The sequence below is a fragment of the Macaca fascicularis genome, chromosome 12 (assembly GCF_037993035.2).
Source record: "Macaca fascicularis isolate 582-1 chromosome 12, T2T-MFA8v1.1".
Classification (NCBI taxonomy): domain Eukaryota; kingdom Metazoa; phylum Chordata; class Mammalia; order Primates; family Cercopithecidae; genus Macaca; species Macaca fascicularis.
The window spans coordinates 137,778,507-137,793,445 of record NC_088386.1 but is presented as its reverse complement, the minus strand read 5'-3'; the positions used below and the strand labels follow the sequence as shown (position 1 = coordinate 137,793,445).

General features: G+C 61.5%; 1 protein-coding gene across 2 annotated transcripts; it reads left to right on the top strand.

Moving 5' to 3' along the window:
• The first annotated feature begins 216 nt into the window (after positions 1–216).
• Positions 217–9,270, top strand: PDCD1 (programmed cell death 1). Of its 2 annotated transcripts, none has more exons than XM_045368157.2 (5): positions 217–359; positions 6,311–6,670; positions 6,936–7,091; positions 7,305–7,339; positions 7,843–9,270. In XM_045368157.2, exons 1-5 carry the CDS (start codon positions 284–286, stop codon positions 8,077–8,079), a joined length of 864 nt encoding a protein of 287 aa, XP_045224092.1. In that variant the 5' UTR covers positions 217–283; the 3' UTR covers positions 8,080–9,270. The 2 variants fall into 2 exon arrangements, with proteins under 2 accessions (XP_045224092.1, XP_045224091.1); XM_045368156.2 differs by having other exon boundaries at positions 7,840–9,270.
• Positions 9,271–14,939: the final 5,669 nt, after the last annotated feature.

Genomic DNA, 14,939 nt, shown 5'->3' with positions numbered 1-14,939 from the left:
ACGTGGGGGCCACGGGCCCACTCCTCCCCATCTCCTCTGTACCCCCGTCTCTGTCTCTGTCTCCCTCCCCTACCCTCCCCCAGTACAACCCCCTCCTCATCCCCACCCCCCAGCACTACCTCTGTCACTCCCGCCCACGTGGAGGTGGAGGAAGAGGGGGCGGGAGCAAGGGGCGGGCACCCTCCCTTCGACCTGACCTGGGACAGTTTCCCTTCCGCTCACATCTGCCTCAGCTTGAGCAGCGGAGGAGGCGGCCGGCGGCACTGCTGGAGCTGCTCCAGGCATGCAGATCCCACAGGCACCCTGGCCGGTCGTCTGGGCGGTGCTACAACTGGGCTGGCGGCCAGGATGGTTCTTAGGTAGGTGGGGTCGCGGTCAGGTGTCCCGGAGCCAGGAGTCTGGAGGGACCGTCCCCCCTCAGTCCCTGGCAGGTCGGGGGGTGCTGTGGCGGGCCCGGCCCCCGGCAGCCCAGCTCTGCCCCATACCCTGAGCTGTGCGGCTTTGGGCAGCTCAGACTCCTGGGTTCCTCTCTGGGCCCCAACTCCTCCCCTGGCCCAAGTGCCCTCTTTGCTCCTGGGCAGGCAGGACCTCTGTCCCCTCCCAGCCGGTCCTTGGGGCTGCGTGATTCTGTAGAATGACGGGTCAGGCTGGCCAGAACCCCACACCTTGTTCATGGCGAGTCTATGTGGCGGCTCTGCCTTGCCCGGGCAGCCTCGGTTTTCCTAAGGGTGGGACGAGTCCCATGTGGGACTAACCTTGGCTTTACGACGTCAAAGTTTAGATGAACTGGTGATATTTTTCTCATTATATCAAAAGTGTGCCTGTTCAAGTGAGGACAGCTCTTCTGTCTCCAGGATCCCTCCTGGGTGGGCATTGTGCCCGCCTGGGTCTCTGCCCAGATTCCAGGGCTCTCCCCGAGCCCTGTTCAGACCATCCCTGGGGGAGGCCTTGGCCTCACGCTCCTGCATCGAGGAGAGGGGGAGCCTCTTCCTGGGCTGCCCGTGACCCTCTGTGTCCACTGTGACCACAGCCCACCCCTGGACCCTCAGTGCCCAGCCAGCCTGCCCCTGGGGATGCCGAGGCCTGGGGAGGGTGGTTTACGGTCCTTCTGGGTACTGGGGTGTGATGCCACTGGGAGGACAAGATGAGGGGCACCCTGGGGCTGCCCTGACGTCCCCTCGAGGCTCCCATCCCGGGGGTCCTGGTGCCCCTTCACTGTGGCAGGCGACTAGGTGCTCCCCACCTCAGCCCCCTCTCCTGGGGCCTGCTCCCCAGCGCCTGAGGCGGCATCCTTGCCAGGGGCCCTGCCTTTCTGCCTTCGCACCACCTCTTAAGGGAGGCCCACGGGTCACTCAGGACTCAGAACTGGAGACGCTGGGCAAAGGGCCTGCGGCCAGAAGGCACCCCAGGGAGACATTCGTGGGGGAACCAGAGTGCAGAGGGGCGCTCGTCACAGGGGAGGAGGAGCTGAGGCAGGAGGGGAGCTGAGGCAGGAGGGGAGCTGAGCCTCTCCCCTGTGCCCTGGCTCCTCAGGCACGTCCTCGAGACCCCACCCTCCCCGACCAGGCGGGAAAGATAAGAGCGAGGTGTCTGCAGCCGGACACTCGTGCCTCAGGTGCCTGCGCTTGTGCCAGACAAGACTCTCACAGGCGGCGTGCCTTGGTTTCCCCACCGGTAACAGCACAGGGCACTCAGCAAGGCGCAGTCAGCATGACTGGGGTCCTGTTTGTCCTGACCCAGATGTGGCCACCCCGGCCGCAGCGGTCTTCATTCCAGCATGCCTCGTTTCCCTCCTGATCTGTTCACGGCGTTTGCCGTTCTGTCATTCCCGCGGTCACCACTCCCACCTCAGTGTGTGTTCCCCTTGTGTTTTATGAGATATCCCAAACCCAGCCGCTTGTTGGCCCCTGTCCGGGGGCAGGAGCGTAAATAAGAGCCTCCGCTTTGGCGTGGGACCCCCGTGAGCTCCAGTCAGCACTACCGCTGCTGAGCTCTGGGCCTTTGGCAGGACTTGGCTCCTTACTGACTTCTCCGTGTGCTTTGGGGTCATGGGTGAGGACGCCTCCTGGTGATGCTGCGTCCTGAGGATTAAATCGGGTCATCTGTGGAAACTGCCCAGCCCAGTCCCTGACACTTTTTTGTTTCTTTTAGAGACAGGGTCTTGCTCTGTCACCCAGGCTGGGGTGCAGTGATGTGATCTCAGCTCACTGCAGCCTCAACCTCCGGGGCCGCTGGAGTAGCTGGGACCATAGGCACGCGCCACCCTGCCGGGATCATTTCTTCCATTTTTTGTAGAGACGGGGCCTCGCTATGTTCCCCAGGCTGGGCTCAAACGATCCTCCCTCCTCAGCCTCCCAAAGTGCTGGGATTATAGGCATGAGCCACTGCATCTGGCCTCCATGACACATGTTTTTAAAGTCCGATTTTTAAAGTCAATTTTTTTTTTTTTTGAGACGGAGTCTCGCTCTGTCGCCCAGGCCGGAGTGCAGTGGCCAGATCTCAGCTCACTGCAAGCTCCGCCTCCCGGGTTCAAGCGATTCGCCTGCCTCAGCCTCCCGAGTAGCCAAGACTACAGGCGCCCGCCACCGCGCCCGGCTAGTTTTTTGTATTTTTTAGTAGAGACGGGGTTTCACCGTGTTAGCCAGGATGGTCTTGATCTCCTGACCTCATGATCTGCCCATCTCGGCCTCCCAAAGTGCAGGGATTACAGGCTTGAGCCACCGCGCCCGGCCTAAAGTCAAATTTTTAAAGTTAGATTTTAAAACGACTATTTTGAAAAATATACAAAAAAAAGTTTAAAAACACGACAATGAATATCCCTCACCTGGAATCAGTAACTGAGAATATTGACACATTTGCGTTGGGGACTGGGCGGCTGGAGCTGCCATAACAAAGCTCCACCGACCAAGTGGCTTTGACACAGCGCCTGCCCTCTCACCATCCGAGGGCTGGACGCGCAGGATGGAGCTCCGTGGGTTCGGCTCCGCGGCGCTCTGAGGAGGCTCTGCTCAGCCTCTCCCAGCTGTGGCTTAAAAACAGAGCTTGCCCTCCCGCTGTCGGGAGCTGGACGTGCAGGACCGAGGGCCACAGGGTCGGCTCCCCGTGCTCCGAGAGGGCTGTGTTCAGCCTCTCCTGGCTGGGGGGCTTTGTGGCCACCCTCTGTGTTCCTGGGCTTCAGAAGCATCCCCTGGGCTCTGCCTTCATCTCCGCATGGGTGAGTGTGGAAACTGCCCAGGCCAGTCCCTGACACGTTTTTGTTTCTTTTAGAGACAGGGTCTTGCTCTGTCGCCCAGGCTGGAGTGCAGTGGTGTGATCTCGGCTCACTGCAGGAAACCAGGCGTGCTGGGTGCTGGGTCAGCCCCCACCTGGCCCTGTGCCCTCATCCTACCTAGTCCCAGCTGCCGTCACCCTATTCCTAATAAGGCCGCCTTCTGAGGTCATGGGGTTAGGACTTCCGCATAGGAATTTGCGGGGACACGGGTCGGCCCACAGCCCTTCCCACCTCCACACACACACGACTGTGAGGAGTTGGAAGACCCCACTCCTCGCCCCTGCCAGGTCCTCTAGGGACAAGCTCGCTGTCCGCGTCCCTGCACATCCCGTGGGCCAGTTTCCTTGTCCCTAATGGGACCACAGTCAGAGATGGTCTGGTCTGGACCAGCAGGTTCCTCCCCCTGGGGCAGGCACACCGTTCTCTGTGCACTTCTGGAAAGCACGTCCTGCAGTGGGGTCTCTCTGTGGGAGCACCCCCCGCCTGCGCCCCCACCGCCTCACAGGCCTGTTCCACATCCCTGGGACAGGCTCTCTCTCCCTCCTGACCCTGCATAGGGCACAGCCCTCTCTCATCAACCCACGATCCTACATGGATCTCAGAGGGAGCAGCTGGGGAAACAATGGAATCCCACAGAAACACCCCGAATCTAACTTGACCCAGGACCAGCCCGTGGTCATTTCTGAATATTCTCCTTCTTAGTAGACTCTCCCAGCCAAGGCAGGCCAGGAAGGCTTCCTGGAGTAGGCGGCCTGAGGACTGAGGCGAGGCAGGCCCTGCCTGGGGGTCGCCACTCGGGGCTTCTCTGGGAGCCAGAGTCTCTGAGACCGGCTGGGGGAGGTGGGGGAGAGGCTGCTTGAACCGCAGACACCAAGCTCTAGCCCCCACCCCACCCAGCCAGTCAGTAGAGGCAGTGGAGGCCGAGGAGCCCAGCTGGGCCTGCTCCCCGGGGTGGATTCCAAAATGAGGGGGGACGGGGCACAGAGCCCAGGGTCCTGGCTTGAGGCCCATTGGCCGAGGGCCGGTGCGAGCCAGACAGGAAAAGGGTTGAGCCTGTCATCGACCAGCACAGATCAAGTCAAGAGCGGGTCCCTCCACCAACGTGTGCAAATAAATAGCAGTTAAGTTTTTAGTTACACGAACAATGCACAGATGGTTCCATGGACATTGCGGTGTGGACACACAGCGACCTTGGTCCTGTCGCCAGCACCTCGCCCTACAGCTGGGGGTCCCCCAGCACTTCCTAACCATGCAGGGTCCCTGCTTACAGTTCCCGTGATGGCCCCCTGTTCCTCACCTGCCTGGATGGAGGCCCCAAGGGGCTGCCTGCGGTGGTGGTGCCACTGGGTCTCCACTGCATTCCCAGAAACCCAGAGGGCAGGGCATTTCCCCTGCTCTGTGCTGAGTCTACCCAGCCACAGCCTAGTCCCAGTAAGGACTGCAGCCCGCCCGGTCCCAGGCCACCTCCCAGGAGCCCTCTTGGCCCTGATGCCAGGAGCCCATCTTCCTCCAGATCTCTGAGTGCCCTGACCTGGCTGCCCACTGGCCCTGAGAGTCACACTACCCCACTGCTCTCCTTGGTCAAAATCCACTCTGGAGTGGCTGGGAGATTCCCCGGGGCCACCCTGCACACGCATCTGCAGGGAGCTTCCCCTGGCCAGCCAGCAGACAAGGGCGGTCTCAGAGAGGGGGTTCACCTCAGCAGCCCCTTGTGTAGCTGGCCCCCCCCGCCACCTCTGGGCACGCCACCAGGAAGCTGGGAGACAGGCATGCAGGTGAAGGAGGTGAGCGCTGGGCAGCCAGGAGGCCATGGGGCACAAAGGGAACACGGAGGCTCCGGGTGGCCTCAAGGTCACTTCAGACCCCTCACTTGTCCCCTGGGAGGTGCCCAGTGAGGTTGGCACTAGGAGTTGGTCCTGGTCACATGACAGCCCCACTCACTTCTGGTGTCCAGCCAGCACGCCCTGGGCCGCTAGGGCAGCAGCCCCTTCCTCCTCTGAGCTGACTGCTCCTTGAGTCATCACCACCCCCCGCCACAGAGGCCGCCTGTCCCAGGAAGCAGAGGGACCGCAGCTGCGGCAACCAGGGCCTGGTCTCTGTATCACTTCCTGGGGGGCCATTCCCGGGCCCGAGATGGAGCTGAGTGACAGTGCCCCACGTCTGACAGTGCAGGGCTAGTGCCATATTTGGGGAACCCTGTGGCATGGGACATGTGGGTGGGCCGGGAAAATCACCCCGCTGCATGGCATCTCGGGCCTGGATCTTAAGCCCCTGTGTCAGTGCCTGCGCCTGGCAGAAGAGCCGCGACCCCCAGGTTGTCATGTGGGCATCCCAGGCCCTGGCCCTGGCAGGCATATGTTTCAGGAGGTCCTTGTCTTGGGAAGCCCAGGGTCAGGGACCCGTGTCTGTCCACATCCGAGGCAATGGCCCACCTCGTCTCTGAAGCATGTTTGCTGTGAGCTCCAGTCCCCACTGTCTTGCTGGAAAATGTGGAGGCCCCACTGCCCACTGCCCAGGGCAGCAATGCCCATACCACATGGTCCCAGCTCTGAGCTTGTGCTGAAAAGGGGGTACAGACTGGACCCTCAGCCTGCCGAGGGGCTGCACTCCTCCCAAGGCGGGGGTCTCCGTGGGCAGCCCTCCACCCACCCGCCCAGTTACACTCCCCTGTGCCCGAGCAGTGCAGACAGGACCAGGCCAGGATGCCCAAGGGTCAGGGGCTGGGGATGGGTAGCCCCCAAACAGCCCTTTCTGGGGGACTGGCCTCAACAGGGAAGGGGGTGAAGACTCTTAGAAGGAAACCGGGGGGACCCAAGTCAGAGCCAGGCTCTGGGCAGAGGCCGCAGCCTCGCGTAGAAGGAAGAGGCTCTACAGTGGGGGCGAGTGTCCGTCCCCGGGCGGCCCCAGCAGAGACTTCTCAACAACATTCCAGCGGGGCTGGCCCTTCCTGAGCCCTTGCTGCCCGAGGGATGTGGGCAGGTGGCCGGGGAGGCTTTGCGGGGCCGCCCAGCCCCTTCCTCACCTCTCTCCATCTCTCAGAATCCCCGGACAGGCCCTGGAACGCCCCCACCTTCTCCCCAGCCCTGCTCCTGGTGACCGAAGGAGACAACGCCACCTTCACCTGCAGCTTCTCCAACGCCTCGGAGAGCTTCGTGCTGAACTGGTACCGCATGAGCCCCAGCAACCAGACGGACAAGCTGGCCGCCTTCCCCGAGGACCGCAGCCAGCCCGGCCAGGACTGCCGCTTCCGCGTCACACGACTGCCCAACGGGCGCGACTTCCACATGAGCGTGGTCAGGGCCCGGCGCAACGACAGCGGCACCTACCTCTGCGGGGCCATCTCCCTGGCCCCCAAGGCGCAGATCAAAGAGAGCCTGCGGGCAGAGCTCAGGGTGACAGGTGCGGCCTCAGAGGCCCCGGGGCAGGGGCGAGCTGAGCCGGTCCTGGGGTGGGTGTCCTCTCCTGCACAGGATCACGAGCTCCAGGGTCGTAGGGCAGGGACCTCCCGGTTCCAGTCCAGGGCTTTGTTCCGCACCCGGGGAACGCTACCGGCATCCCTGTCCTCTCGCTCTGGAAGCACCCCAGTGCCTCTAGTCTGCCCTCACCCCTGCCCTGACCCTCCAACCTGACCCCGTCCTAACCCCTGACCTTTGTGTCCTTCCAGAGAGAAGGGCAGAAGTGCCCACAGCCCACCCCAGCCCCTCACCCAGGCCAGCTGGCCAGTTCCAAGCCCTGGTGGTCGGTGTCGTGGGCGGCCTGCTGGGCAGCCTGGTGCTGCTAGTCTGGGTCCTGGCTGTCATCTGCTCCCGGGCTGCACAAGGTAACTTCTTCCCAGCACCTCGTTCTGTCCTGCCCTAACCCTGCTGGCGGCCTCACTCCCGCCTCCCCTCCCTCCACCCTTCCTGCACCCCATCCACCTCCCCCACACCTCCTCGTCAGACTAAGTCCCGATGAAAGCCCCTAGGCTAAGACCCCCCACCTGGGGAGCACGGCTCAGGGTCGGTCTGGTGACCCCAAGTGTGTTTCTCTTCAGGGACCATAGAAGCCAGGCGCACCGGCCAGCCCCTGGTGAGTCTCACTCTTTTCCTGCGTGATCCACGGTGCCTTCCTTCCTGGGTGGGCAGAGGTGAAAGGACAGGCTGGGGCCACACAGCCTGCAGGGCTCACACTCTGTTACAGCCAGGACCTCTCTGGCCCCCAGGCAGCAATCGCAATCCCTAAAGCCACGACCTGGGGCCCCAGCCCACCGTGTGCGCCTGCCTGCGGGGGTGTGGGGTGGGCGTGGTCATTTTTTATCTTACGTTGGAGGCAGGACGCCTTGAAAAGTGACATTTTGGAATCCTAAACCTGCAAGAATGCCAGGGACATTTCACAGGGGAACACTGAGCCAGAGAGGAGGGGTGGCACCCCCAGATCACACAGAGGGCAGTGACGGGACAGCCCAGGGTACGCGGCTCTCAGTGGGGGGCCCAGGCTCAGTGTGAGCGCTGCAGCCAGGCTGTGGAGCCGCCGGCCTCCCTCCTAGGGTGGGCCATGGGGGCTGACTCCTCCTCTCTTTCTCCTGAAAGAAGGAGGACCCCTCGGCCGTGCCTGTGTTCTCTGTGGACTATGGGGAGCTGGATTTCCAGTGGCGAGAGAAGACCCCGGAGCCCCCGGCACCCTGTGTCCCTGAGCAGACGGAGTACGCCACCATCGTCTTTCCTAGTGGGCTGGGCACCTCGTCCCCGGCCCGCAGGGGCTCAGCCGACGGCCCTCGGAGTCCCCGGCCACTGAGGCCTGAGGATGGACACTGCTCTTGGCCCCTCTGACCGGCTTCCTTGGCCACTGGTGTTCTGCAGACCCTTCACCATGAGCCCAGGTCAGCTCCTTCCCTCAGGAGAAGCAGGCAGGGTGCAGGCCATTGCAGGCCGCCCATGGGCTGAGCTGCCTGGGGGCGATGGGCGCACCAGTCTGCACCTGCACCAGCCCCGCCGGGCACAGCCCTGCCAGGTACAGCCCCACCACAGAACTCATGTCTCAGTGCCCACAGTGAGCCCAGGCAGCAGGTGCCACCACCCCCTACAGGGAGGGCCAGATGCAGTCACTGCTTCAAGTCCTGCCTGCACAGAGCTGCCTGTGCCCAGCTCCCTGAAACTCTGCTGCTGCTGCTGCTGCCTGCGGCCCGGGGCTGAAGGTGCTGCAGCCCTGCCTGCCGCCCCTGGAGCCTCCTGCCTGAACTTGGGGTTGGCTGGAAACTGCCTTGGAGCAGCCAAGGTGCCCCCGGCAGCGGCATCCCGAGACGCCCTGGATGCAGGGTCCAAGACTGGGCACAGGGGTAGGAGGTGCATTGGGCTGGGGGCTCCCTGGGAGTCATTTGCTCCCCACAGGCCTAGAGAAGTTTTCAGGGAAGGCCAGAAGAGCTCCTGGCTGTGCTGGGCGGGGCAGGAAACCCCTAGACCTTCACACATGCCCAGGCAGCATCTCAGGCCCTTTATGGGGCAGGGAAACTGAGGCAGTAAGAGGGCAGGCAGAGCTGGAGGCCCTTCAGGCCCAGTCAGCACTCTGGCCTCCCGCCACCCCATGCCACCCCAGCCCCTCACACCACTCAGGAGAGGGATATCCTAGGGTCCCAAGGTCAGGAGGGCAGGGCTGGGGCTGACTCAGGCCCCTCCCAGCTGTGGCCACCTGGGTGTTATGAGGGCAGAGGTGCAGGCACCCAGGGCCCCCCCATTTGCCCAACGTGGGGGCTGTCCTTGGCACCCATTCACGAAATTATTTAAAGGAGTTTGGCCAGGCTCCCACCAGGGCCTGGGTGGGAAGGTACAGGCGTCCCCTCCTCGGCCTAGTACCCCCACCGCGGCCTGGCCATTCCTCACATCCACACACTGCACCCCCACTCCTGGGGCAGGGCCACCAGCTTCCAGGCGGCCAGCGGGCACCTGAGTGGCTGGGACAAGGGACCCCCCCTTCCCTGTGGTTCTGTTATATTATAATTATAATTAAATATGAGAGCACGCTAAGGAGTTCTGTCCTGTCAGGCGGCTGTGGGGGCCATGGGCAGGAGGGAGGGAGGCCTCCAGGGAGGGGCCAGGCTGCAGCCAGGCTGAGGCTTCGCGTAGAGAGTGCTGGCGGCTACCCTGGATCCTGGCCTGAGTCAGGCCTTTCCCTCGCTGTCCCAGAAACACACAGGCCCTCCTCGCCCTGTTTGCCCCACGCACACATACAGTCCTCGGGTGAGAAATCCCTCCTACATCACAGGGCGGGGGGCACCATCTTCCCCAAGCCCAGGTCTTTTGGGGGGTCCCATGACCCCCTGCCCCCAGGCCTCCTGGCCAGGCATGGGCGTCCCTGAGTGGCTATGCCCGCTCCAGCGCCCCCGTGTCCCCATGCCTGCCAGTCCCTCCAGGCAGGGGTGGTGCCTGGTGCCAGGGCCCCCACAGCAGGGTTGGAGGCTGCCCTAGGCTATGAGAGACACAGCATCTGCGGGTCCCTCCCCAAGTACACAGGTGGGGGTGGCGGGGGGGCAAAGCTGCGCCTGCTGGAGCCCCATCGCCCTGCAGCGGTCCTTGGCAGCTGGCAGCAGGGACAGTGCCAGGAAGGGAGCCCTGCCAGGCCCCCAGTCCCCGCAGCCACCCACCCACTGCCCCGCCCTGGGGCTCATTCTGTGCTTGCCACCCTGGAGCCTGGTCCTGGAGGGGACGAGCGGTAGAATCCCCATGCCTGTGTCAGGGACCGGCACAGAGACCTCCCACCCGTGGGAACTCCCGATGAGATCCGGCAGGTCAGGCCTGGGAGGGAATGCTGCCCAGGGGCTCTGCGAATGCTGCCCAGGGGCTGTGCAGATGATGTGGGTTTCCACCAGCAGAATCCAATAGGCCCCATGGACAATGACCACAGGCAATGAGAAAGCTGTAGAGTGGTGCATGTGAGATCAGCGTCCAGAACTCACGGCTCTCAGACACCTACTCACAGCACAGCGTGCTAGGAGATGGAGTGGCAGACGATATTTCATCTAGGACAGCAAGAGAGAAGATGCTCCCAGCATAAACCTAGCCAGAAACGTGGGAAAGCTGCCACAGAGGCTGAAGTTAAAGGCACCCTGACCCCCGGGCCCCGAAGAGGCGCCACAGCTGCAAACATGCACATTCTTCCGATGCAATTCGTAAATTTAATACGATCCCAATAAAACCACACTTCTGGAACTATTATGCTCATATGGAAAAATTAATAAGCAAGTAACAGCCAAAAAAACATGAAAAGAAAGTGAAAGAGGACCAGCTTTATGAGCTCAGGGGAAACTTACTGTAATGAAAACAGGGCAGTATAAGCACCAGAAGACAGAGGAACAGGCCCAGTCCCTGAGACCCAAATCAGTAGGGGGGAAAAGACTTTTTAACCAACGGCCCAGGGATAGGGATAGTCATTTGGAAAAGCACTAAGTTAGACTCATAGGCACAAATCCCAAATGCAGCAGAGACAGAAGCATAAAAAAAGAACCCTGGCCAGGCGCGGTGGCTCACACCTGCAATCCCAGCACTTTGGGAGCTCGAGGCGGATGGATCATGAGGTCAGGAGATCCAGACCATTCTGGTTAACACGGTGAAACCCCATCTCTACTAAAAATACAAAAAATTAGCTGGGTGTGGTGGCGGGTGCCTGTAGTCCCAGCTACTTGGGAGGCTAAGGCAGGAGAATGGCGTCAACCCGGGAGGCAGAGCTTGCAGTGAGCCGAGATGGCGCCACTGCACTCCAGCCTGGGCAACAGAGCGGGACTCCATCTCTAAAAAAAAAAAAAAAAAAACCCTACAAGAAACAAGAAACCGTGGGTGCATTCTTGCAGTGTGGGAGGGAAGGCATTCCCAACAAATAAAGGACATTAGGGAGCAATTAAAGAAAATATTGATACACTGAACTCCATATATTGGAAAACAAAAAACTTTAGCTTGGCAAAAAAATCATAAACAAACTGAGGGAAAATATTTGCACCACCACAAAAGAGCGAATATGCCCGTCGTGGGAAGATCTAAGAGTCTGGAAAAAGCAAGGTCAAAAGTACGCGAGAAAGTGCAGGAGACGCAGCCCAACAGCTCAGAGAAAATGTGTGTGCGTGCTTGCATGTGCACGTGTCTACACACGTGTAGATATATGTGTGCAAACACATGTGTATGTGTACATACTCACACAGGGGTATGTGTGTGGATGTGTGTGTACAGGTGTGCGGACGTATGTATGCATACGTGCGTGTGTATCTACAATATATGTATATATGGCAGTGCATGTGTGCATACACATATCCCTTAAACAATGAAAGGATGTTCAGTTTCTCTCATAATAACAAAAATACACGTTGAAACTACCCACCAGGCTGGCAGAGCTCTGACAAGGGTGCAGCTGTTGGAGAGGCTGCAGGGAGCAGGCCGAGGGGCTGGCGGGGAAGCTGAGCTGGAGACGCACTGGCGCTGCCTGGTAGGCGGTGGGCACTTGCCCTTTGCCCCGTCAACCCCCCTGTCCTCGTAGAAACACTTCCCAGGGGTCACCGGCAAACATGTGCAGAGAGAGAGCACGCGGGCTCACGGCACTGGCTTGGCAAAGGCAAAGCCGTCCAAAGCTGGCTGGGGGCTTGAGCCCGCTCTGGAGTCTCCATCAGCGGACAGCCGGGGCAGCAGGAGCCGGGAGGAGGCTCAGAGCTCCCCACAGAGGGTCAGGTCACTCGAGATCATGAGGGGATGCATGCGCAGGACAGGACGACTCGCTGTCCCCAAAGGCAGGGTCGTGTGAAAATGACACGGCAGCAGTCTGAGCATCACACAATGCCAAATTAAAATTAAAAACCTAATTGAGGCTTGGCACGGTGGCACTTTGGGAGGCCGAGGCGGGAGGGTCGCTTGAGCTCAGGAGTTTGAGACCAGCCTGGGCAACAAAGTGAGATCCTGTCTCTACAGAAGCAATTTAAAATTAGCCAGATGCAGTGGTCCCAGCTCCTCGGGAGGCTGAGGCGGGAGGATCCCTGGAGTCCGGGAGGTCGAGGCCGCAGTGAGCCACGATGGTGCCACTGACCCCAGCCTGGGCCACAAAGCAAGACCCTGTCAAAAAAAAAAAAAAAAAGCCTAATTGATTGACACACTTTGAGTCTGTTTAAAAGAACGCGAGCTCAGATCGATACTCACAAAAAGAGACAAGGCGGGAGGGGAGGGAGGAAGCGGTCGCTGTCCCGGGCCGGGCCGGGCGGGCGTCCGCGGTGGCGGCGGCTGAGAGAACGCGGCGCAGTCAGCACTTCGCCTCCCGCCTTCCCGGCAGGCCGCCCCGCGCACTCACTTTTTCCGTCCCCGGCTGGCCCGGGCGTGTGTCGCCTCCTGGCTGCGGCTGCGCTCCCGCCCCACCCACGCGCCCCGGGCGGGTCTTCCCGGCCTAGCACAGCAGCGGCTGCGGCTTCAGGAGCGCCCTGGGTGTGGCCGGCCTCGGGGCTCCCGGGCGGCGCTGAGCGAGGCCGGAGCACGTGGGATCCAGAGCGAGAGAGGAGCAGCCCCGCCCCGTGTCCCAGGCCCCCGCGGCCGGCCAGCTCCCCCGCGCCCCCGCGGCCCCCGCGCCCCCATCCCGCCCTGCAGCGCCGCCCCCACCCCTGCGCCCCACCCCACCCCACCCCCGCCCACCGCGGCCTGTCTGCGGAGTGCCCGGGCGCTGGACCCCTCACTGCGCGGGGACCACAGGTGCTGTGGGCGCGTGGATGGAGCCCAGGGTCCTTGGAATTGGGGGCGGGAGGGGGAGGGCTCTGGTCAGGGCTCCCAGCAGGAGCGAAGATGAGCGGGGGGACCTCTGAAGGGAACCCACCCTCGGGTACAGGAGACAGGGCTGGCCATCTGGGTGCAGCGCCAAGGCCCTGGGAGCTGGTGGGGCCGCATGAGGGGCTGCGGTGTGAGTCCTGGTGGTCTCAGCCCTCATGCGTCAGGGCTCCAGTGTGGACGAACCTCACTTTGCGTCTGGGTGAGGCTCCCGAGTTTCTGGCGAGTTCAGGATGTGGAGGGTCCTCCGGAGGGTGACCGAGGCCACACCATCCCCGTGGCCCCCTCGACTGTGGCACAATCGCTCCCCTTCTTGAGTGGATCTCCACGTGTTCTTCCCATACCTCTGACCCCAGTCAGTCTTCCCCACCCGCCAGTGGGGCCCCTGTGTTTGTCCAGCCTTAAAAAACCTGGCCGGAGTGTGGCCGGAGGGGCACTGCCGGGGCCGCTGGCCAGGGCAGTGAGAGCGCAGGACGCCTGCCCTGGGCACAGGGGCACCATCGTCCCCAACTAAGGCACAGAACCCAAGGTTGGTTTGGGGTCTTACGTTTTCAATCCCAATGTAACCTGCAAAACCAAGTTGTTACATACACGGAGTAGGATCAGCCTTAAAAAGATGGAAGTCGGAGGCCGGGCGCGGTGGCTCAAGCCTGTAATCCCAGCACTTTGGGAGGCCGAGACGGGCGGATCACGAGGTCAGGAGATCGAGACCATCCTGGCTAACACAGTGAAACCCCGTCTCTACTAAAAATACAAAAACTTAGCCGGGCGAGGTGGCGGGCGCCTGTAGTCCCAGCTACTCGGGAGACTGAGGCAGGAGAATGGCGTGAACCCGGGAGGCGGAGCTTGCAGTGAGCTGAGATCCGGCCACTGCACTCCAGCCTGGGTGACAGAGCGAGACTCCGTCTCAAAAAAAAAAAAAAAAAAAAGATGGAAGTCGGTGCGCCACGTTCCCAGCAGCGCAATTCACATCAGCGGCCAGGCGGAGGCAGCAGCCCGGGGTCCACCGCGGGAAGAAGGAGCAAACAGCGCGGTGATGCCGCACAAAGGGAGTCACCTCAGGAAGGAAGGAAGGAAGGGCTCCCACACCCACCTCAGCGTGGAGGAACCTCGAGGACGTCACACCGAGGGGCACAAGCCACAAAAGGACAAACACTGTGTGACTCCACGCACACGAGGTCCCCAGAGTGGGTCGCCCAGAGTGGGCCGGTTCATAGGCAGAGAAAGCAGACGGCGGGGCCCGGGGCGGGGGGAGCCAGCGGGAAGTGAGTTTTTAATGGGGACACTTTCCGTTTTGCAACAGAAAAAGAGTTTCCGTTTCTGGGCTGGGAGGTCAGCCGCTGAACCGCAGTGGCTGGGTGGGGAAGGTGGGCCTCGGCCACTGCCTGGCCTGTGCAGGCTGCCCCGGAACCAGGGGCAGGGGCAGGAGGGCCAGGTGTGAGCCGTCGGCCCCTGGCAGCCTCCAGCCTCACTGATGGACAGAAGGGGAAACTGAGGCCCAGGGAGGGGTAGCTGTAGTAGTGAGGGTTCTCTGGAGAAATAGAACCAATAGGCCGGGTGTGGTGGCTCACGCCTATAATCCCAGCACTTTGGGAGGCCGAGGTAGGAGGATCACCTGAGGTCGGGGAGTTCGAGACCAGCCTGACCAACATGGAGAAACCCCATCTCTACTAAAAATACAAACTTAGCCGTGTGTGGTGGCGCATGCCTGTAATCCCAGCTACTTGGGAGGCTGAGGCAGGAGAATCACTTGAACCCAGTAGGTGGAGGTTGCAGTGAGCCTAGATCGAGCCATTGCACTCCAGCCTGGGCAACAAGAGCAAAACCCCGCCTCAAAAAAAAAAAAAAGAAAGAAAAAAGAACCAATAGAATGTGGAGACAAAGAGAGAAACTCACTGGGAGAAACTGGC

What these genes read in the sequence shown, in the direction of transcription:
- PDCD1 (XM_045368156.2), top strand. Translation starts at nt 284, where the DNA reads ATGCAGATCCCACAGGCACCCTGGCCGGTCGTCTGGGCGGTGCTACAA. An exon ending in GCGGCCAGGATGGTTCTTAG is followed by an intron (nt 360 to 6,310) that starts GTAGGTGGGGTC and finishes TCCATCTCTCAG; the next exon opens with AATCCCCGGACAGGCCCTGG. An exon ending in CTGCTCCCGGGCTGCACAAG is followed by an intron (nt 7,092 to 7,304) that starts GTAACTTCTTCC and finishes GTTTCTCTTCAG; the next exon opens with GGACCATAGAAGCCAGGCGC.